Source organism: Melospiza melodia, chromosome 22, assembly GCF_035770615.1.
Source record: "Melospiza melodia melodia isolate bMelMel2 chromosome 22, bMelMel2.pri, whole genome shotgun sequence".
In the NCBI taxonomy this organism is placed as follows: Eukaryota; Metazoa; Chordata; class Aves; order Passeriformes; family Passerellidae; genus Melospiza; species Melospiza melodia.
The window spans coordinates 10,116,129-10,139,364 of NC_086215.1; the positions used below are offsets into that span (position 1 = coordinate 10,116,129).

Here is a 23,236-nt window from a genome sequence, read left to right on the forward strand (position 1 = left end):
CCCAAATTTCCCATTTCTGCTGCTTCCCAAATTTCCCATTTCTGCTGCTTCCCAAATTTCCCATTTCTGCTGCTTCCCAAATTTCCCATTTCTGCTGCTTCCCAAATTTCCCATTTCTGCTGCTTCCCAAATTTCCCATTTCTGCTGCTTCCCAAATTTCCCAGCACTGCCCTTTCCCTCATTTTGAAGGTCCCTGGCACTGTGAAAACACAAATCCCAAAGCTGAGCAGCCCTGCCGAGCTCTCTGAACCTTCCCTTCCTTTTAAACTCTCAGCAAGGTGAGAAGGGATGAGCTGGGGAAGGTTCAGGCTCTGCTGCTCCTCTGAAGGGTAACTGCCCTTCTGTGAGCCATTCAGAGAGGAGAGGAGCATTAAAATCACACATCCATGGCATCCCTGAGCTGGGAAAAGACCCCCAAGATCACCCATTCCAAGAATTCACCCAGCCCACACTGAAATAATGAGGCAGGGGGTGTGGAATTCAGGGGACACTGGAGGCCCCTGATGTCCCCAAAGCAGCTGGGGAGGTGGGAAAGGAGCCCCCAGCACATCCCCAGAGGGAAACTGAGGCTGGGGCAGGTTCCCAGAGAGGGGCACAGAGGATGTGGATACTGTCACACAAGTGTCACACACTCAGCAGAGTCATGGGGATGAGTTTGGGCTCTGTCAGAGCAGCTGATTCAGAAAAATCAACTGGGATCCATAAAATGCCTGTGCAGCCCCAAATCCAGGAGGATTCCTGTGGGGTTCACCCTAAAGGAGGGGATTCCAGGGCAGCCAAAGCCACTGTGCTTCCCTTTGTCCCCTTCCCCTCTCCATCCCAGCCCTGCTGTAACTCCCAGGGCTGAGGGGGAGCCCAGGCAGCAGCATTTTTTCATTTTCCAGCCCAATTCTGCTCACTGGATCCACCACAAGGGCTCTGGAATCAGGACCTGTGCAAAGCTGCCCAGCCTCCAGCATTCTGAACAAAATCTCCTCCCTGGCATTTTCCTTGAAGCCTCAGTCCTGCAAACATTGCAGTTACTCATTAACTGAGTTTTCAGCATCGTTTTTCAGGTTTTTATGCCCTTGGAAATGCAGAAAAAGCCTGAAGCATTGCACAAGTACTCCTTTCTCACTTGGAAAAAAAACCAAAAACCCAAAATCTCTAGAAACAGCCTTGCAGTGGTGCTGGTTTTAAAATATTTCACTTTGGAAGTACCTAAAGCACAGAATTCTCTGCAAGTCCATGCTCCAACCAAGGAGAAGAAGAGCCAGGAACCCCTTCCTTAAGGGACAGCCATGGTGAGAAGGGAAAGGACATAAAAAACCACCACAAAACCCCTGTTCCCTGCAGGGCTCAGGGCTGGACACCCCCAAATCCCTCAGCCCCACAACTTTCCTGCCAATCCCTTCCCTGAGCTCCTCCTCAGAGCTCTGCACCCACAGCTGTCCCAGCCTGTCCCTGTTTAGCCCCCCCAAAAAAATCAAAATCACATCTGGCATCTCCCCAGGAGAAACAGCCCAGTGAAAACACAGCCCAGCAGGATGGCAGCAAACAAGTGTTAACCCTTTTCCCTCCCCAAATCCCTCCTTTTCCATCTCCTGCTGGATTTTAGGGTCACCAGCCAGAGGAACAAGCCCCACATGTCCCGGTTTGGGGCTGGGATGGGGAAGTTTGGTGCCAGGACGGGCTGGACATTTCACTCATTTCATCAATGCACAAATGGAATTTGCCAAGAGGCATTTTAGGAGTCAATTCTTCACACTCCAGTAATTAGAACAATATTATGGGGGGGGGGGGGGGGGGAAAGAAAAGAAAAATAAAAAAGGGTGAGGGGGAGGGCAGGCAGCAGAGCTCCCAGGGGGAATTGGCTGGAGGAGGAAAAGGCTGAGCAAACACCCAGAGTCAAGTGAGGCCCCAAGGCAAGAGACCCTCACAGCATCCCTGCAGGTTGGACTTCAACCAAAAACCTTCTCCACTTCCCACTTGTCCATTTTTCTATGCAGGAGTGTTTTTAAATGATATTTCTGATTTCCAGATCAAACATGAGCCAGACCCAGCTCCTTCAGCCCCTCATCAAGGTCAGTGGGGTTTTCCTGTTTTCAGGCAAGCAAATTCAACTGAAGGTCCTGCTTCAGACACTCCCAGGGAGTAATAAATCTCTGTTCTTTTATAAATTAATCTCTATTCTTTTCTGAATAAATCGCTATTCTTTTCTGAATAAATCTATTCTTTTAATGAAGAAACAGACATTGAAGCCAAATCCCACCGAGCACCCAGCCCCCAAAAATCAGATTCTCACAGAACAGCTGTCATCTGCACCTACAAAAAAATCACAACACCCCAAACTGTTGCATCATCTGAATACACAGAAAATCATCTCTATTTTAATAGGATCCCAGCTGGAAAAGGAAACAAAACCAGACAAACCCAGATGTTGGTGGATCCATCTCCAACACCTCCCTGGCCCTGGAGCATCCTCTGCAGGGAACTCCAGCATCCCAAACTGGAGTTCCCAGCACAGAGCCCACACAGCCAGCTCCACTGGGGCATTTCCAAAGCCCAGAAAATTCATTTTTTAAATAAAACCTCATTTTCTGTGCTTGTGAGAGGCCAGCCTGGGAGCAGGGCTGGCGTGGGGGCTCAGGACACTGCACAATGGTTACTCAGAGCTGCTGAAAGTGGCACTCAGTCAGTTCAGCTCACATCTGCAGCGAGCTGTGAGCTCAGCCCTGCTGCTGGAGCACAGAGGTCCCTTTGATAAATCTCTCTGTACAGGACTGCTGCACTATTTCCGCATGAAAGAAATAAATTCAATTTTTTTCCCCAATCATCTTTGCAGCCCACTGGCTTGGAAGAGTGAGTTTCTCTCTGCTGCACTCCATCAGGCTCAGGTACAGGATCTGCCTCACACCCTGGCTCTCCAAGCTTTTATTTCTATCCTCCAGTTTTTTGTCTTTATTTCTATCCTCCAGTTTTTTGTCTTTGAGCAGAATTTTTCACAGAAAATCACACCCAAAGCTTGCAAAAAAATCCTCCCACTTTTACTCTCAGTGCACTCAAAATCCTGCCACTTTTACTCTCACTGCACTCTGAAATTTCTCTGTAAATTCTCCATAAGTGGAACAATTTTCCTCTTTTTTTTTTTTTTATTTTTTCCTTGAGAAAACTCCTCAAAGTTCCATTTCTGCATCCCTTCTCTGCAGAGATGTGCACATTTTAAATCAGACGCACAAAACTAAGAGAGGCTGAAGAGGGGAACCTGTGTGGGGTGACATCCACCACAGCCCCGAGGTGTTCAGCTGTGATATTTCCAGGTATTAACTTGCACCAAGAAAATTCAGTTTCCTACAAAAGCTTCTTCCCCCTCTTTATTTTTTGGGGGTTTTTTGGGGTTTGGTTTTGTTTCTTTTTTTGGGTTTTTTTTTTGTTTTTCTGTTTCATATTTAAGATGCTGTGCTCCCAGCACTGAGGACTGTGGAGTGCCAGAACTTTCAGCCTGCTAGTTTCACTTTTACTAAACCTCATTTACACCCATGTGTTAATCTGTTTCTAGAAATGTTAATTATTATTTGTATTATTTGGCCTTAGCACAGCCTCATCATGAGATGCTGAGGGTTTCATTGAAGAAACAGAAATTTTTTTATTCTTCTGACTGAATAAAAAAATTCCTTTTTTTTCCAAGTGATTTCAGCCAGGATGGATTTCCTCCCTTTCCCAGAGCACATGATGCTGAACAGTTGAGCTCAAGTGATGAGAGATAAATTCAGCACACAAAGCCTGGCTTTGCCTCTTGGCATCTTGCACCCACAGTGATGCTCACTGCACCAAACCTCAAAAATCCCATGACATCACCAAAGGAGGCTCAAATGAAACCACAAAATAGCCAGAAATTGTTGGATCACCCCAAAAAAAAAAAGCCTGGTATCTCCTCTCCCCAATTTTTGGAAATACATTTGTAGGTGGTTTAACACTCACAGGTTTTTTTTTCCCAAGTAAAAAAAGATTATTCTCTCCCTGATCTTGTCTAAAATTAACAAAAGGAGAACTCCAAAAGGAATTGAAATTAACAAAAGAAAAAGACCAAAAACCAAAACAACCCCCCAAAATCAAACAAAAACAAAACACAAAAAAACCCCCAAAAAAACCCAAAACAAATTTTAAAAAAGAAAATACCTAAACAACCAAACAAACCAAACAACAAAAAAAACAACCCAAAATTTTTAAAAAGAAAAAAAACTAAAAAAACAAACAAAACAAAAACAATCCAAAATAAAAAAGGACCAAAAATCAAAACAACCCCCAATAAACAAAAACAAACAAAACCCCAAAAAACCTAAAACCAAAACAACTAAAAAACCAAAACAAAAACAACAAAAAACCAAACAAACCCCCCCCAAAAAACCCCAACCAAAACAAATTTAAAAAAAAACCACCAAAAAACAAAATAACCCCCCAAAAACAACACAAAAGTAACAAAAAAACCAAACACAAAAAAACCAAACAAATAAAACTAAAAATAATAATAAAAAAAAAAACAAAAACAGAAAATCCCCCAAAACCAAAGCAAATTAAAAAAAGAAGCTCCTGTATGGAGTTAATCATCCAGGGCTGCCTTCCCCAGCTCTACACTTCCCTGTGAAAAATGCCAGGGAATCTATAAATGTAAATATTACAATAAATATAATTTATTTTTATATTTTATATAAATATATATAATAAAATCTACACACCCTTCTTTTGGAGAATTCTCCTCGTTTCCTTCCCCACTCATCCTTGGTGACACAGGATTCCCAGGCAATGCCACAGAGCCACAGCCACCATGACATGGGCAGCTCCATCCAGGCTGCCTACTACTACTATTATTATTATATTATATTTATTATATTTACATTATATTTATTATATCTACATTATATTTACATTATATTTATTATATTTATTATATTCATTATATTCATTATATTTATTATATTCATTATATTTATATTCTATTCATTGTGTTTATTATATTTATTATTTGTTATTTATATTTGTTATTGATATTTATTATTATTACTTTTTATTTGTAAAAACACCCGTTTGTTTGTAAAAATACCCTGGGGCTGGGCTGGGATGGGACACCCAGCTTGGCTGGCCAGCCCTGCTCTGCTCCCAGACACTATTGCTTCACTCACTCCGTGGTGCAGAGAGAAAACACACTGCTTTTAATATGTTCTTGGCTGCAGGAGGTCAGAAAAAATCCCCTGAAAGTCAAAATGAGAGAAGAGGAGCAGTAGGTCACAGCTGGCAGTGCGTTTACAGCAGTTGTATATCTGGAATTTCTGCAGTTTCTGCTTTTTTTATATTAATTCATATAAATCCCTCTCTCTTCTCAGCCCAAACTGTGTTAAAAATAATAAATTAAATAGAAAACCAGTGGTTTTCTAACACTAAAAAAAAAAGGCACCCTTAAAAACAGGGCTGGAGGCTGTTAGATGGGGTTGGAGATGCTGGAGGGAGGGGAATTCTCAGCAGAGAAACAGAAACACCAACTCTCGGTTATGAATCCCTTAAATAATTCTGACAGCACTCCCCACCCTCCTGTCTGAAAGCAAACAGAAATTGGAGTTTTCTGACTCCCTGGCAGCATTCGGGGTGGGGCAGAAAGGGATTGTGGCAGCTGAGCCCCTCCAGAGCTGTCCCAACCCATCCAATGGATGCCAAAGGGGGAATCCCTCACTTGGAAGGGGCTGGGGACAAAGTGAGGACACCCTGGATCCCCCCGGGGCTTTCCAGGACCTCCAGCAGCAGGAGGGATGGAACACTAAAAAGCACCCTGAATATCTGGAGCAATTTTGGAGCAATTACCCCAAATTTACCAAGGACAGCTCTTGCTTGAACTCTGATTTCGCTCCCACCCCAAGGCAGCCACTGGAGCGTGCCAGGCTCAGGGCACCTCCCCAGCAGCCACATCCTCTCCCTGGCACTGCAGCCACCCAAAACAAATCTCCTTTGAGTCCTGGCCCTGCCCCACACCAGCCAAAATCTCCCTGGGTCCACCTGAGAGGAAAAACTGATCCAGAGCCTGCTCCAAACCCTGCTCCAGCTGTTTGGGGAGGAAGATCCGAACAGGTGGGTTCAGATCTCAACCTCTGGAGCAGAACCAGAGTGAAAAACACAACTTTAATTCCTCCATTAGCAGGAGGAATGGAACACCAAAAAATACCCTCAATACCTGGAGCAATTACCCCAAATTTACCAAGGACAGCTCTTGCTTTAGCTCTGATTTCGCTCCCACCCCAAGGCAGCCACTGGAGCATGCCAGGCTCAGGGCACCTCCCCAGCAGCCACATCCTCTCCCTGGCACTGCAGCCACCCAAAATAAATCTCCTTGAGCCCTGGCCCTGCCCCACACCAGCCAAAATCTCCCTGGGTTCACCCGAGAGGAAGAACTGATCCAGAGCCTGCTCCAGATGTGAGGTGGGTGCAGATCTCCCTCCCCAGCCTCTGGACCAGAAGCAAAATGAAAAATACAACTTTAATTTCAGTACCAGCATCTCCTCCTCCTTCAGCTGCCCTGTGAATCGCTTCCCCTTTTCATTTTTAGCGTTTCCTATCTGTGGGGCAGGGCAGGGAAGACCCTTATCTTGCCAAAAAAAGCCTTTTTCAAAGAGAGCAAGAACTTCAAAAGGAATTCAGGGTGATTAAATCCACGTCAGGAGGGCAGAGAGGAGCTGGAGGCTAATAAATGGCACGCTCCACGGGTTTATGAATATTTGAACTATATATTTCTTTTTTAAAAAAATTGTACATTACTGCAAGTTATTTAAAATGAGTAACTCCTTTTAATGAACCTGGCTACCATCACGCTGACTAATAGAGTAATAAAGAGTTTAATCCATATTTATGTACATTTTATGTCATTACAGTTGCTGCCAATAAATTAGCAAGTCCAATAAGAGTTTGATTTTATACCATCACTGCTACTAAATGTGTAACAACACAGACTACATGAGCACCAGATTTTTATTTTATTTCTTTTTTAAGAGCCAGGCTGTACTAACAGCAAGCCTGGAGAATCAGGCTTAGTTAGGAATGAGGCAATATTAACTGAGGTTTTACTCCTGCATCCATGGAAAAAAACACTTCTGCAGATGCCACTGGTGATTTATAGAGAGATCTGAACCACTTTAAAAGGATCAAATATTCAGATATAATTAATATTGAAGGGGCATGGGTAGAAATACAGGCACCAGCACCTCAGGTCACTTCTGCAAACCTCTGCCATGAAACACAGGATTATTCTTTATCATCCACACCACAGCAGGATTGCTTTAAAACTGGACATGGGGGGGAAAGAGCTGCCTGCCAGCAATTCCAACTGGCCATGAGCAACTGGAATGGGCCTTTGGGCTGCCCTGGGGAGCTGGGGGACACTGCAGATCGCAGGGAATGAATGGGGTGCACCCATCTGGCAGAGCCTGAGCATCCATTGCCCAGCATCCCACAGAGCCAACTTGGAGATTCCAGCTCCACTGGGATTTTGGCTGGAGAAATCCACGTGGTTCGTGACCCCATTTCACCCTGCTGACAGCAAAAAGCATCTCCTCAAGCTCAAAACTCAAGGAAGAAGCAAAACCAGGAGCAAACCTGGGTTTGGGAAGCCCACAGGCAGAGCTGGAAGGGGCTCCACTGCTCCCACGGCAACTCCTCCTTGCAGGAGCCAAAAGGAGTGATGGAAACATGGAAACCTCTCTCAGAACAACAGCTGGGCAAGGCAGGACTGAGGGCTCTGATTTTTCAGCCTCTTTAAAGCACCAGTGGTTTTCTAACACTAAAAAACCCCAAAGATTCAAAGCCCTTTACGCAGAGGTTGGCACCAAGTCCCCGCCTTCCTCCTCAGTAATTACACTCCAGCAATCCCAAAAACTGCTGCTAATTGCTGTCCCAGTGGCCTTTTTGGTTTGGAGGAGAGGAATAACTCTCTCCCAGTGGCATCCAGAAAGGAAACACCCACCAAAATCCATCTGCAATTAAACTCTGTGTAACTCTGACCCACCAGAAACGCCTCCTACACGGTGTAAGTGTCTTGTAACCAAAAAAAACCCCATTGATCTGAGCAGTGAATAGCTCCAGGAAGGACTTTTTGTGTGTGGAGGAGAGGAATAATTCTCCCAGTGGCATCCAGAAAGGAAACACCCAACCCCACTCCACCAAAATCCATCTGCAATTAAACTGTGTTACCGTGACCCACCAGAAACGCCTCCTACACGGAGTAACTGTCTTGTAACCAAAAAAACCCATTGATCTCAGGAGTGAATAGCTCCAGGAAGGATTTTTTGTGTGTGAAGTCTGTGTTTGGCCAGTGGGGAGGTGGATTAGAGGCTCCTTTTGCTGTGACTCAAAACGGAAAGGGAGCTCTGGTCAGCAGCAGATTTTTCCCTGTTTATTTGCTTTGCCACTGTTGAACACAGATCTGAGGGTAATGTGGGAATGAAAGGTGCTGGAGACAATGGGAATGTTTTGACAGGCTTCCAGAGGGATTTAGGGTGGTGCAGAGCTGGACAGCTGATACCTCCACCAAGCTGATAAAAAAGAAAAAATGAGGTTTTTTGTATAGAGAGTTTGTGCTTCCCACATTTTCTATGGTTGGTTGAGGATGAGAACAACGTGAAAACAAGCACGATGCAGGCAATAAAGCACATTTGGATCTCTTGGAAGTTTATGACACATTTCTTTCTCAAACCTCCTAAAAAAACAGATTGCCCTGAGCAAAGAGGGAGTGGCAAATCACCTCCCCAAGTCACAAAGCTGAATGCACCCCCAAAAAATGACCAGGGGGAGGGAAGAGCAGAACAAGGAAAAGCAAACTGCGCTCATCAGCTGATGTGTTCCAGCAGTGTTTAACACCAGGCATCAGAGGCAATTTGAAACTGCACAAAGCAAGAGACAATGTGACGATAAAGCAGCATTTTAATTAGCAGCAGTTCCTTCCCCAGCCCAAAAGGTTCCTTCTGTGCATTCATATTCCCAGAACAACAACTGCCTTCTTGTATTCCATAAATCAAAAAAAAACCTCATAAAACAAGGCACTGCAATTGCACATTCCACATAATGGTCCAGAAATAAATTAGGCAATAAATATCAAATAATATATCCCCACCAGCAGTGAAAATCTACTCCTTGGATAATCAGAAGGGAAGATGCCTTCCAGCAGCTTATGTCTGGCAGCTTGAAACAGGTAAAACAATACAGAGCTTTAATAAATCTTTTATCACCTTTTCTGCTGAAGAATATAGCAATTGTCCTGGGTAATGGCTTCCCTGAGCCCTGCATCCATCAGCCCTGATGCAGTTGGTGTCAAAGGCAGGGGATCAGAGCAAGAGCCACTTGTCAAAACCAAGACAGAGTTTTCCTTCTTTGATATTTGGTGCCAACCACCACTTAGAGCCAACACATTTCTGAGAAGCTCAGGGCACTCATTTTACCCTGCCATGAAACCCCACAGACACTCAGTGGCCATGAGACAAAAATCAGGGGTGATTTCAGCAAAGTTTATTTTGCTCTGCATCTCTGGCAGCAGATGGGGAAGGACTGAGTGAGGTGTGGACCCCAGGCAAGGTTTGGTTCTTCTCAAAAACACATGGGGTCATTGTTAGGGATGTATTTTATGAAAAATCTTTTTGCTACGATTTTCCTCCTAAGAAGCTGAGAAGCCTCAAAAATGAAATGTAAACAATAATTATCTGCTGCTGTAGAATGCAACAGGGTTCATCTTTGATTGGTCTCATGTGGTTCTTTTTAATTAATGGCCAATCACAGTCCAGCTACCTCAGACTCGCTGGTCAGTCGCAAGATTTTATTATCATTCCATTCCTTTCGATTCCTTTCAAGCCTTCTAATGCAATCCTTCTTCTATTCTTTAGTGTAGTTTTAATATATAATTTTCTTTTAATGTAATATATATCATAAAATAATAAATCAGCCTTCTGAAACATGAAGTCAAGATTCTCATCTCTTCCCATGTCAGAGTTAATTCCACATTTGCAAATTCCACCTTTGATGACCTCGAGAGAAAAACACTACCACAGGTCACATCCTTTAGAGACTGATCCCAGAGAGTTTTTCATCTAAAGCAGAAAACTCAATGGCTTGGTCACCCTTCACTGAAGACACAGCAGAATCAACTTGTTTTAGGTTTTTAACCCCTAAATTTAGGGTTTTAACCCTTAAATACACTGAGAACACAGCAGAATCCTAAATACACCACAAGCATGGGGGAACTGGTGCGCAATTCTCAGAGGCTGCTCAGAAAACCACAAAATCTTTGTATTTTCACCCCAAATCTGGAGCACAAACCCAGGGAGCCCCAGTGGCAGAACCATCCCTCCCCAGGAGCTCAGCATTAACTCTTACCTTCCCGAAATCCCGCACATCAAAGAGGTCAAAGGGATCAAAGAGGTCGCTGTTCCTTAACCCAAACTTGTCGTGGCACACCTTCAGGAAGGTCCTGATGTTCTTCAAACACAGAAACTGGGGGAGAAAATGGAGGAAAAGAGGGTGAAAAGAGTAAGACAGGCACAAATTACAGCTGAGATTTCCTGAGTTAAATGCAAGACAAGCAAGCATTGGGGAAGATGAAACAGGAAAGCCTTATAAATATGATTGCCTGGCAAAAGATTTTGAGAATATAGAAACTCTAAGTGAGACTGAAATGAAAGCAAACTTTGAGATCCCTCAGTTACTGAACGATGGGAAAACAATGGTGTGGTTGGCTGAAGGTTGATGGAACAATCCCCTCTGCTTGCAGACAGGCCCAAGGGTCAGAGCAGACCCCACTAGCTTGGCAGAAGGGGCCCAAAGAGGAGTTTTTAGGGTTTCCAAAGAGGAGTTTTTAGGGTTTAAAATTTAACACAGTGTGGTAATGTAATGATTCTTATAAGCTGTATGGAAATGCTATAGGATTTATATATTGTACTAGATTTCTTAGTGAGAATCAGAATATTCAGCAGAGAAGATTTATTGTATTGTAACAGGAACTTCACTCTCTTAACCCTTTTACTCTTTTACGCCTTTGCCCTCTTACGCTTCTGCTCTCTTTCCCCGTTTATTCTCTTGCCCTTTTTACTCTCTTATGCTTTTACTCTCTCACCCTCTCCCCCTCTCTTCTCTCTTTGCTGCTCTGAGCTGTGGCTGACAGCTCCCAGCAGGGCCCTGCACCCAGGCCCTTTGCAATAAACCCCAATTTCCAAGCCCTGGCTTCAGAGATCTCTCATCTCCATCCATCTCCACCATCCTACCCCTTGTTGCTCCTACAAGCAGGGAGTGAGAAGCTCGCCCTGCAAGGCCAGCAAGAGTTTATTTGGATTATCCCCAGTTGTTTCTGAGGATGTCAGACTCTGGTGCCCTGTGAGGGCTCCTGTGTTCTCAGCTGCGCTCCACGAACACAAGGCCCCTTTGAAAAACAACATCTTTTTCCCAAGGTAATGCTGTGGAAGGGCTGCAAAACTCAAGAACTCAAGCCAGGACGTTTCCCTTTCAAGGTCGAAGGCAAACGTAAATTACAGCTGATGTTGCACAGAAGCCCAGGGTTGAACATTTAACCATTTCCAGCACAGTACCATTTGGCTCCCTACAGAAGGGACACGTGTTACAGCAACAGGACAAGGGGAATGGCTCTAAACTGGCAAAGGGCAGGATTAAATGGATATTGGGAGGGAATTCTTCCCTGTGAGGGTGGGGAGAAGTTGTGGCTGCTCACGTGCTGCAAGTGTCCCAGGCCAGGCTGGATGGGACTTGGAACAACCTGGGATAGAGGAAGGTGTCCCTACCCAGTCTGGATGATCTACAATATCCCTTCCAAACCTTTGGTTATCCAGCAAGGTTGACTGGCAGAGCAACATCAAGTTTCTCTTTTAAAAAATCCCGTCTTTACAGCAAACAAAATTTTTGTTTATCAAAAATTATCAGGGATTCCAAAGCCGGAGGACTCCAAATGGTCTTGCTCCCGGCAACATGGGGGCTTAAGAAGAGAAAAATAAAAATCTGCTTCATTTTTCCAGCTGCATCACCTACATCCTTCATCTGCTGAGCCAGCCAATTAACTTCCCTTCTTTTTACATCCTCACTGCAAAATACCTTCAATTTATGGCTGTACCTTCAGGCAAGCCTTCACTTTCCCAGCAAATTCCTCAAAGATACCTAACAAACACGTTAGAATCCTGAGGAAATCCATCCATCAAGGGGGTGAATCACCCCCGTGTGATCAACAGGCAGAGGAGCCAAGCTGCCTTTGGGTGGATTCCTCCTGCTTTTGTCACATGGCACAATCCCCGAGCTGCCATCAAACACACACCGCCTGCAAACTTCACCCAGGGTTCAAAGCAAAGGAAAATAGCTTAATTTTCTTTTAATTAAAAGAATCAAAGCACAGTCTTTGGGGCCATGGTACCTCCACAGACGTGGTTCGTTAGTGCTGCTTTGGGGATTAGACATGAGGGTTTCCAGCCTGGATTAGCAAAACCACCTCATTAACAGCAGGCTGCTGCACCTACACAAAGCAAGAAATAACCTTTTACCCCTCTGCCCCTCCAGCAGAGCTCCCCCAGCACGGGGGGCACAGGACAGTCCCATCACATCAGAGCCTTCTCATCAGACAAGCACGTGCTAGAGGCAGGAATTGAAAACAAATCTGGTTTTCTGGGGCATTCCTCTATCTCACATAAACACTGCAGTAAATATAAGTGTCTAGACTGGGAGGTTTTTGGTTGTTTTCTCTCTCTCTTTTTTTTTTTTTTTTTGAATTGCTTTACAGGCTCTCTTGCTGACACTGGTTATTTCACAACTTTATCTCTGCAAGAATTTGCACCCCAGGCTGCCTGTGCTCGCTGCACTGCAGTCCCATTGATTCCAAAGTTCCAGCGTGTGCTTATTTTAAATCCTTTTAAGCCTCCAATTTTGAAAGTTAATGGCACAGGGTGCAGCCACAATTACACACAGCAAGATGCAAACCTCCTCTGCAGAGCTGCCCTGCCCTTCTGCAGCATTCCCTCCCTCCCCTGATCATCCATCCCAGGCTGGGCAGCACCAAACCACAATCACAGAATGGCTTGGGATGTTCAGGATTATCCATTTCCATCCTCTTGCCATGGGCAGGGACTTTCTACCATCCCAGTTTGCTCCAAGCCTGGCCTTGGGCACTGCCAGGGACGGGGCAGCCACAGCTGCTCTGAGAACCTGTGTCAGTGAAGGAAACAAAGGCCAAAAGTGATGTTCCATATCCAATTCAGAGGTGGAAACCCCCTCACCACAGCTGGTAAAGATATAAAAAGAGGAGGAGGCACCTGCTAAGGTGGCAGCTCCAGGTGACATCGGCACAGAGCCACCACACCACCAGCCAGGCCCTGGACAAACATGGACAAAAAAGCCCATCATCTATTCAAAGAGCTGCTGGAAAAGGCCTGGTGGAATCCACAACAAACTCAATTAACCAGTTAATTAAGGAGCTGGCAGCAAGGCCACCACACTGCCCACAGGAACAGCCGCCACTGGGGATGACAGCTGCAGGTGGGTTTCACCCTCGCTCCTGGAGGGCCACAAGTCCAGGTGGGGACACCCAGCACAATTCACTCCTGGCCCTTTTTCTGTGACCAATCTGCAAAGTGCCATCTTGTGCTTTTGATTTTCCTGGCGTTTTGAGGTCGCTGCTGTTGGAAGATGATGAATTCTTGGCTCAGGACTGTTACTCAAGAGCCACAGGTTAAAATTAGCTCCCATTTAACATGGGCTGTGCTGAGGCCGTTTTATTCACCAGTCAATCACACCTTTGGACAAGCAAACGTTTCACAGGAGAGAAAAGAAATCAATGTTTTCCATGGGGCTCATTCAGCACCTGTCAGGCCCAAAATCAGTGCTGTCATTTATCTAATTTTAGTGAGGCTGGAGCTGAGCAGGGCCCTGAGAACAAGGGAGCACCAACATCACAATTTCCTAATCCTGGCACCCTCCTGTGCATCCAAAACAGCTTTGGGAGCCACCAGCCATGGCTCCAGGGAATTCCATTAATTCCATGGCCACCAACATTTCCAGGCTCTGGGACAGCCCCAGGACAAATCCTTCACGGGGGAGAACACCCTGGGCACTGCAAAGCCCATCAGAGAGGGAAGAGGGACTGGAACAGGGATGGGATTGTGAAAAACAGAGCAAGAAACTCATCTAGTGAAACAAAACACCCTGAAGGCAGATAATGGATGAGAAAAACGTGGTCAGCTCTGCCCCAGGCCTTGCAGGGTTGTAAGAAGCAGCGCTAGAGAGAGGCAGCAAAGGGCCCCATCACCTGCACTCAGCCAGTTTCACAAGAGCTCTGCTTATTTTTAACCACTCTGCAGAGTCATAAAGTGAATAAACTGCTCTGAACTCCCCCTGGGAGCCCCTGGCCACCCTCCTGCACATTGGGGTGGCCAACACCCCCAAGGCCTGGGACACACTGGGAGCTCCTCAGCAGCTTCTGGGACGCTCTGTTTAATAGAAGGTTTTCATGATTTTCTCTCTTTTACTGAATTCAGTGAGTTTAGAGACTCCTCAGATGATTACAGGGCATACAAAGGGTTGTGCTGCTGAGTTTTTGTGCCACTCAAACTCAGAAATGCACTGGAGGTGCCTTCAGGGGAGGTCAAAAAAGGGGTAATTTGGTGTTTGAGTAACTCCACTTTGCACTGGGATCCCAGCAGGGACATGCCCAGCCACCCCAGATGTTTCTGCAATTGGAAACTCCAGCCTGGGGGTGGGACAGGACTCTTGGGGAGGGTGTGGGTGACTCTTCCTCACAGCCCACACTTCAGGCCCCTCCCTGCACTCCCCAAATGACTGGGCACCCGTGGCACCTGCACTGACAAGACAGGAGCCATTTCCAATGCAAATTCACCAGAGAAGAGAAAACTGCTCGGGGTGGGCTGGAAACACATCCCAGACCTAAAGGCAACACATGCACCCACCAAAACCGCTTTGTTAATGGAGAAACACAACCATTTTTGTTAAAAAAGATCTCCAAGATCAAGTCCAACCATCAACTCAGCACTGCCAAGCCCTCCAGTAAGGGGCTTGGATTCCCCCCCAGACCTCCCATGGCTTTGTTCCTGCTGGCTTTGTTCCTCCCCAGCTTTGCCCCATTGTCTCTGGTGCAGAGGCAGCACAAACCCTCTGCAGAGAATTCCCCAACGCATTTGGATTCAAGTCAGAGCTCATCAATTACTCCAAATGGACAGATTAAATTTCAGGTTGTTGGACAGCAGATTTATCTATTGAGAAGTGGAGAATGAAATTATTTCTCAAACAGTTTAGCACTATTATTTCCCCCTCCCTTTGCCTTTCAAAGCCATTCCCATTGCTGAGCGCTCCAGGGCTGGGCTAATTCCACTTAGGGAGGCTGATTAATGAGCCTGAAACACTGATGAGGGCTGACCTCTCCACAGCTTCTCCTTCTCACATCCCCTCACAAGCACCATTCATCCCTAGGAAAGCACCTGAGGGAAAGCAACCATGGATTTTAGCAACCACCCATAGCAGGGCAATGGGGGAAAGCAAGAAAAGGGAGGAAAAATCAGCCAGAGCACAGGGGGGATGAAAAATTCCTGCACAAACTCACCAGGAGCTTCCACCTTGCCCAAGAGAAGCACAGAAGGGTCCAAGCAGCAGGGCAGGAGAGGCTGCCAAACCCTGCTCTGGTCCTGCTCATCCTCAAAGGGACAAAGATCCACCCCAGTCACCATCCTCAAACCTTCACTCATCATTGTCCTGGCATGGCTCAAAGGGACAAAGACCCCACAGGAATCATCCTCAAACCTTCACTCATCATTGTCCTGGCATGGCTCAAAGGGACAAAGATCCCCCCCAGTCACTCCACAGGAATTTCCCATCATGGGCTCTCAAAGGGAAGAAGTCTCCCAGTTAACAACATAAAGCCAATTAAATGGAAACCAGAATATACATGGAATTGTGAAAAAATAATTTAAAACTACAAAATAAAAGTAAAAAAATAACAAAAAGAGAATCTGGAGTAACCTGGTTAACACCCAGATGTCCCAAGCCTCAGCCCCACAGGCAGAGGACTCTCAGATATCAATATAAAACCCATGGACTGGAAACCAGAGTATACACGGAATTGTGAAAAAATAATTAAAACTACAAAATAAAAGTAAAGCATTTACCAACAGAGAATCTGGAGTAACCTGTTAAATACCCAGAGGCAGAGGACACTCAGAGGGTGCTGCTGTCACCCTGCCACGCCCAGGGCTCCAAGAACTCATTGTGTTTTATCCAAGGAAGTTTTCCTGACTCCTGAGCTCCTCATGAAGACTGCCAGGCTCACTTCCCCCATTACACATGGGGAAAACAAGTGGAAAAGCAAAAATAAAGCTGTAAGTGTGGCTAAAACCCCCATCCATCAGGCAGCTGAGATGGATAACTCCGGATAATGACTCAGGACAGGGCTCTGGTGACACAGGGATGTCCCAGGCAAGCCCAGATCTTCCCACATTCCCAGGGGAACGCCAGGCTCTGTCTGTCTGTCCATCCACGCTCACCCCACAGCACTCAGGGGCTCTAAATGAGAGGAAGGAAGCTGCAACTTCCCGAAGAGAAAACGCTGGAGCTGCCACTGCTGACAGTGCTTCCCTCCTTTGTGGAGCCCTCCCAGGCCTGCAGGGGCTGGGAAAGGCAGGATAATTAAGGTTTCAAGGCTTTAATTGCAGTGCCTGGCAGGGTTTCACCCACAGTGCTCACAAGGGCTGAAATCGCCCCAAAAACCCCAAATCCAGCGGGTCCAACAGGTTCAGCACTGGTGCAACCCCCCGGGCACAGAAATGAGGTTTGTGTCACCCAAACCCTTCCCACTGGGGCTCTGGAAAACCCCAATCAAATCCCTGTGTGGCTGATTGTTCTCTAGAAATGATCTTTTAGGATATCTCTAAGAGATTTGAATAGCCAATCCCAGGGATAACAAAGAGTTCCTGGCAAAAGCAGGTGGGCAAAATGGATCTTTTAGGATATCTCTGAGAGACCTGAAGAGCCAAACTCAGAAATAACAAGAGTTTCTGGCAAAACCAGGTGGGCACAGCCCCTTTCTGGCAGCCCTGGTCTCCAGCAGCTCCTGGGGGATGGATGGCAAGGCAGGGAGAGAGGCTTTGCACCCCTGAGTGTGGGCAGGGCACCAAGGATCACCCAGAGGAGAAATTCAGGAACTTCCAGGGCTCATCATTTGCCCCAGCACATCCATCCAAGGTGGTTCTTTTGGGCTTTCTCCCAGAATTCAGGAATTTCAGAGTGCTGCAGGCCAGATCTGGGGTGTCTGCACTGCAGACTGACAAATCCAGGCTGGGCTTTCCTGAGCAGTGAAATCTGGGGCTGCAGAAAGAAATAAAATCTGAGGCTGCAAAAAGCCTGGGAGCAGCAGGGCTCAGAGGCATTGCTCAACCTGCCCACATCTGGCATCCTGAATGAAGAATTCCCTTCCACACTCCTCACACCCAGCCTCTTTCCCTTATAGCTGGAGGAAACACAGCTCTATTGGGAAAATCAATTTAAAAAGGGGAGAAAAAAGAAAAAAAAAAATAATAAAAAAAGAGATGTTTCAGCTCATGGTATTGCTGTGATTCCCAACCTCACCCAGGATCACACTTCAGCCCGAAAACACAACCACAGATAAGAGATGGGACATGTGAAAAACAAACCCTGCTGGGAGCTGATGGAGAAATGAGATAACTCCATGCGTGGGAAGGCTCCTGCAGAGAAAACTCCAAACACTTGGGCCAACCCAAGGCTCTGGGAGAGGACTTGACCTGAAGCATGACAATGAAATTACAGCAGAGCACTTGAGGAAAGGCAGGAATTGCGTAAGCCCAGCTGGGGTTACGCTGCAGGGCTGCTCTTCCAGGGAGCTTTCCAGGCAGGAATTGCCCTCCTGCTCCTCAGGCTGGCCCAGGGAATGGGACCCTGATGGACTCTGCACAGGGCAGGGATGAGAACAGCTCTGGTGCGACTCTCAGATGAGTCCAGAGCAGCCAAGCCAGCAAATAGAGCCTTGTCAGGTCAAGCTCTGGGTGCAGCCTGCAAGCCTGAGCTCATGCAAGGCATTCCCACAACTCGTTTTTGTCTCTTTGAAACCAAAATGCCCTGAAAAAATGGTGAGGAGCCAAGCTCTGAAGCGTTTGTGAGCCACAGGGTGGGATTGGAGGGCGTTTGCAGCAGGGGACTGCAGTGCCATTCATGCAAAATCGTCAAAACAGACAAATAATAATCAAACATGCAAGCTGAATTAAAAATATTTATATATCAGATATGGAGGAGTAGATTTTAATTATTCATTGATATCTGGATGTGTTCAAGGCCAGACTGGACAGGGCTTGGAGCAAGCTGGTCTAGAGGGAAGTGTCCTTGCCTATGGCTCCAATGAGTTTTATGGTCACTTCCATAAAATCTGTGATTTTATAGTCCCCAAACACCCCTGAGCTAAGATGAGCCAGAGGAAAAAAATCATTTCAGGGGCCTCACTGCAGACTCTGCTTTCTTCAAGCACCTCAAGAAATCTGATTTTAGAAATTCTGCCATCAGACCAGCAGCATGCAATCTTCCAACACGCAAAAGACTTTTCTGGGAAGAGCTTGTATGGCTGCCATGGCATTATTCATCCATGGCGGGGAAAATTCAATTTTTCTGCACACAGTCACGCTGTGGGGTGACTCCTTCCCAATTAGCCTCACTTCACTCCCACAAAGCCTCCAAAATTACAGCCAAATGCGGTGTTCTCCTCAGTGCAAGAAGTGCCAGGGTACCTGCCAGGAGGCAGAGCAAACAAACTCCTGCCACATTCATCCCACAGAGCATCACCCACAGGGAAATCACCCCTGCAAAGCAAACCCTCAGCCAAGGAAAACATTCATAACTCACAGCTTTTACCTTTGAAATGGGTGATGGAGGAAATAAAAGCCTGGAAAAACTGCAAGCCTCTGTTGTGGTGTGTCACTGTCATATTTCCTGAAAAATCCAGGATTTGCCAGGATTTCTCCTCCTGGAAGGCTGAGGAGCCTCACAATATTTATCTCCTTTGCTTCTCCTGTGTTTTGCTGCTCTGGGATGTGGTGGGAGATTGTTTATCCAACAGGTGGTTGGATCATTCAAGGTTTGATTGGTTTCATGTGAATTGTTTTAGCTTAATGACCAATCACCATCAGCTGTGTCAGGACTCGAAGGAGTCAGGAGTTTTCATTATCATTCTTTGTAACCTTATGTCTGTATCCTTTCTCTATTCTTTAGTACAGTTTTAGTATAGCATAATATAATACAATATCATATTTAATTGATTTAATATCAGAACTCCCCTGGCAGCAGGAGAAGCCCCCCATGAGTCTCTACCAGCTCCATAAAGCTTCAGAACACATCCCAAAAACCCAAATACACCAACCCCAAACCCAGGAAAGGAAAACCCACCCACAAGCACAAACACCCATTTGTCTTTCCGCCCAAAGCCCTCGTGCTGCCCTGGGCAATTTGCATTCAGGGTTTCAGTTCCTCTCCTTGCAGCACTGCAAGGAAATTAATTAACTGAAGAGTAACTGTGAGTATCACAGGAAATCTGAAGGTTAACCATCACCTCTAATGTAGGCACCAGATAAAAATCAGAATGAACTTTGATCAAGGGGAGGATGAAGAGGCCACTGGCATTACTGTGATGTTGGTTGGCTGAGTTTCTTTTTTATTAGGATTTTAAGATTAGAGGCTGTGTTTTATCTGTAAGGTTTCAATTAAGCATTTTCAGCCCTCGTGGAGGAAAGGGAGAGGTTTAATTCCTTACTAGAGAGTATCAAGCATCATTGCAATCAGTGTGACATCAGTGAAAAACAGGTGAAAAGCACAGGAGCCATCACTTCTCCATCCTGGCACCTATTTGGAAGGAAATCCAAATTCTGGGGAGGATGCTCAGAGCCCCAGCAGGGGCAGGGCTGTCCTAAACCAGCCCAATTATCCCAACTCACACCACAGCAGCAAAACAGGCAACAAAAAGGAATCACTTCCATTTCGAGTTATTTTTTTGCAAGGGTGGAACTGAATGAGACTCCAGCCAGAGCTGAGTCTGGTTCTGGGAAGTTCCCTAAAATATCAAGAGATTTTTTACCACCATGAATTAAAGATCTTTCTGCAGTGAGCAGTGCTTAAATTTTGGCATTTTTGCAGACTCCAAACCTCCCTGGGTTTGGGCAAAACCCTGTCCCTCACCTCTCCTGAATTAAAACAAGGGCAGCTTCATTTCTGCCCAATTTATTTCGATCTCTCCTTGAGGATGTGACAATTTTACCTTATCTGGAAGATTTTTTTTTTTCCCTCCCTTGCCAAGAGGTAAAATTTACTGCCCCAGCAATGCAGAACAGTTCCTGCTCCCCATGATGAAAACAGGCTACAGAAAATTAATCTGCTGGCTACTTAATTTGTAAAGCTGCTTAAAAAGGTCAGGTCCCCAGCTCATAAAAACCACATAAAAACCACCCCTGAGAACAGATCCCAGCGATTACGGGAAACAAGGCTCTGGATATTTCTATAAATTAATGCTCGGGGAGGATAACAAGATAACAGGACCCTCTAATTTAACACCCACATCCCATTCCTGGCAGCTCCACACACTCATTTATTACAGTAACACATCAGGGGTGCACCCAAAGCTGGCACCTGGGGCTAGAGGGGGTTGGAAATCCTCCCAAAATCCTCCCAAAATGCTTTGACCGAACAGTTTCCAGCCCTGGATTCATATTTCTGTAAAGCAATTCCTCCTTTCTAAGCCAGGCTAACAGGGGTTAAACACACACAAGCAGAGAAATATTTTTATATTTTTTTATCTTTTTTTTTTCTTTGCTAAAAATAAGGAAGAACATCATTCTGTGTTTTGTGAGGGGGGCTATATTTTTTTCAATATAGGCTTTGGTAAATTATTTAATGGGAAGTTGCATGTTGGGGATTAATCACAAATATTTGTGTAATTCTGCACTGATTTAGTCTGTTAAGCAGGAAAACTCCACTGGAAAATCTCCCTGTGAGACAATGGGAATATCCAGGTTGGCTGTCTGAGAATTCCTGAATGGAATTGGGTCCTGTCAAACCCAATTCCCCAGGACATCATTTCCTCTGGAACAACCTGCTCCAGTGCAAGGTGTCCCTGCCCTGTGGCACTGCACGAGCATCCAAGTCCCTTCCAACCCAAACCAGTCTGGGATTCCATGGAACAGGATTTAATGAGAAATTCCCAGCCAGACAGGAGCTCCAGTGCAAGGTGTCCCTGCCCTGGGGCACTACACGAGCATCCAAGTCCCTTCCAACCCAAACCAGGCTGGGATTCCATGGAACAGGATTTAATGAGAATTTCCCAGCCCTCAGGAGCTCCAGTGCAAGGTGTCCCTGCCCTGGGGCACTACACGAGCATCCAGGTCCCTTGCAACCCAAACCAGTCTGGGATTCCATGGATTTAATGAGGAATTTCCCAGCCAGACAGGAGCAGCTCCACCAGACAGTGCACAAGCAAAGCTGCCTGTTAATTGGAATATCTCAAATAAACTCTGGGAGCAGGGTAATTGCATTTGCACAGCGTTAGGGAAGGCTGGGCTGCTTTTTGCTGTGCCAGGCTAATTAATTTGGTACAATTTGAGGATGCAGATAAGGCCCCAGGGACATGTTGGGCTGGACCATTAATGCTGAGCTTCAGCCAGAGGGGTGAAGAGGGGAACTGGCAGCAGCATCTGATTCCTCCTCGGCAGCTCCACTGCATCTCCTTCCAAAGCCACCCACTCTGCTGGACTGGGCTGGGAACTGTCTGCACAGGAAAGGACATTTGGGGCTTAATGGGAGAGGATCAATAAGTCTAAACAGGCAGCAGCCCTAAAAAAGCTCACTGACCCACGAATTAAAGTGACTTTATTGACACAGTTAAGACACTATCAACACCCAGTCAAATGCAGACTCTTCATTTCCCCTTTTTTTTTTCTTATTTTTTTGGCAGCATCCCTGCTTTAATTTCCTAAGTACCACCCAACTGAAGTTAATTTTTAGTACAGCTGCATGTATGACTTCCTTCTGCTTTAAATTATCCCTTCTCTTAGCAACTGCCTCCATCAACACACACACACACACACACACAGAGTGGAACTCAGGGAGGGATTTTTTAAGCCCAGAGTTAAGGTGTGAGAACAAGCACCAAGGTTTTTGTCGGACTCATGTACACTCAGCTCTGAGCAGGAGCTATTAAAAAGCCTGGTTTAGGAGCCAGCAAAATGCATTTAAAAAGCCATCCAGCAAACATTAAGGCAGGTCTGGCTCCTGTGGAAATGGCTGTGGCACACATTAGGCTGAGCTGTTAGGAATAAATTGTTCCTCTGCATAATGCAACGGAGACCATGCAAAGAGGGGAAAATGAAGGCTCCACAATATTTTACAGGGCTATAAACAGCCAGGGAAAATAAAACATCCCTCCTAAGGTGTAGCTTCCAATGCAAAAAGCTCTTATTCAAAGCAGAGCTCCATGGGGGAAAAGCTCTCCAGCTGCTGAGTGCCTCAGGGAGGGCAGCAGAAATAACATGTCATGTAAAGTCATCGTGACCTGTCACTTCTGCTCACACTCAGGGAGCAGATGGAGGCTTTTCCTGGAGCACACTCCACCAGGAACAGCATTCCAGGCCAGGGCTGGGGCAGGGACCAACATCTGCCTGCTGGAGCTCTGGCAAGGGCTGCAGGGAGGAGAGGCTGAGGAGCCAAGCACTGCTCACATCCCTGTAAAACACTGTAGATGATGATGATTGTATTCAGCCTAGGTGAGAGATGGAAGAAAAGGCCAGGATTTTTCAGATTTGTGTTTGGTTGAGACCCACTCATCCCCCCAGGGCTGCTGAGAGGATAGCTAGGATGGTTAAGAGAGCAGGATTTAGTGAGGGCAAGGTTATGTGGAGTAGTGTGACTGGGGGGAGTTTTGTGATAGTAGATAGAGGGAGGCCAGTGGTGAGAGGAGAGCCTTGGAGTACTTCTGGGAATCAGAAGTGGAATCATTATCTACAACAATCATTATCTACATCAATCATTACCATCTACAATCATCTACCCTGGGGATGGGCATTGGAGCGTCCAGGGAACAAAGCTGTTCCACCTCTGGCTTTGGAACAGCACAGGTGGAGCTCCAGAGGGTGCTGGCAGCCCCTGGGGGCCCCTCCCAGATCCCAAATCCCTGAGTTCTGTGAGCCCAGGG

General features: G+C 46.1%; 1 protein-coding gene across 3 annotated transcripts in view; it reads right to left on the reverse strand.

Moving 5' to 3' along the window:
- Window positions 1–23,236, reverse strand: part of VAV2 (vav guanine nucleotide exchange factor 2) — a 120,443-nt gene that overhangs the window by 81,633 nt on the left and 15,574 nt on the right. For all 3 annotated transcript variants that reach the window (XM_063175026.1, XM_063175024.1, XM_063175027.1), the window contains exon 2: window positions 10,381–10,497. In XM_063175026.1, coding sequence (XP_063031096.1) covers window positions 10,381–10,497 — 117 coding nt within the window. The remainder of the gene's footprint in view (window positions 1–10,380; window positions 10,498–23,236) is intronic.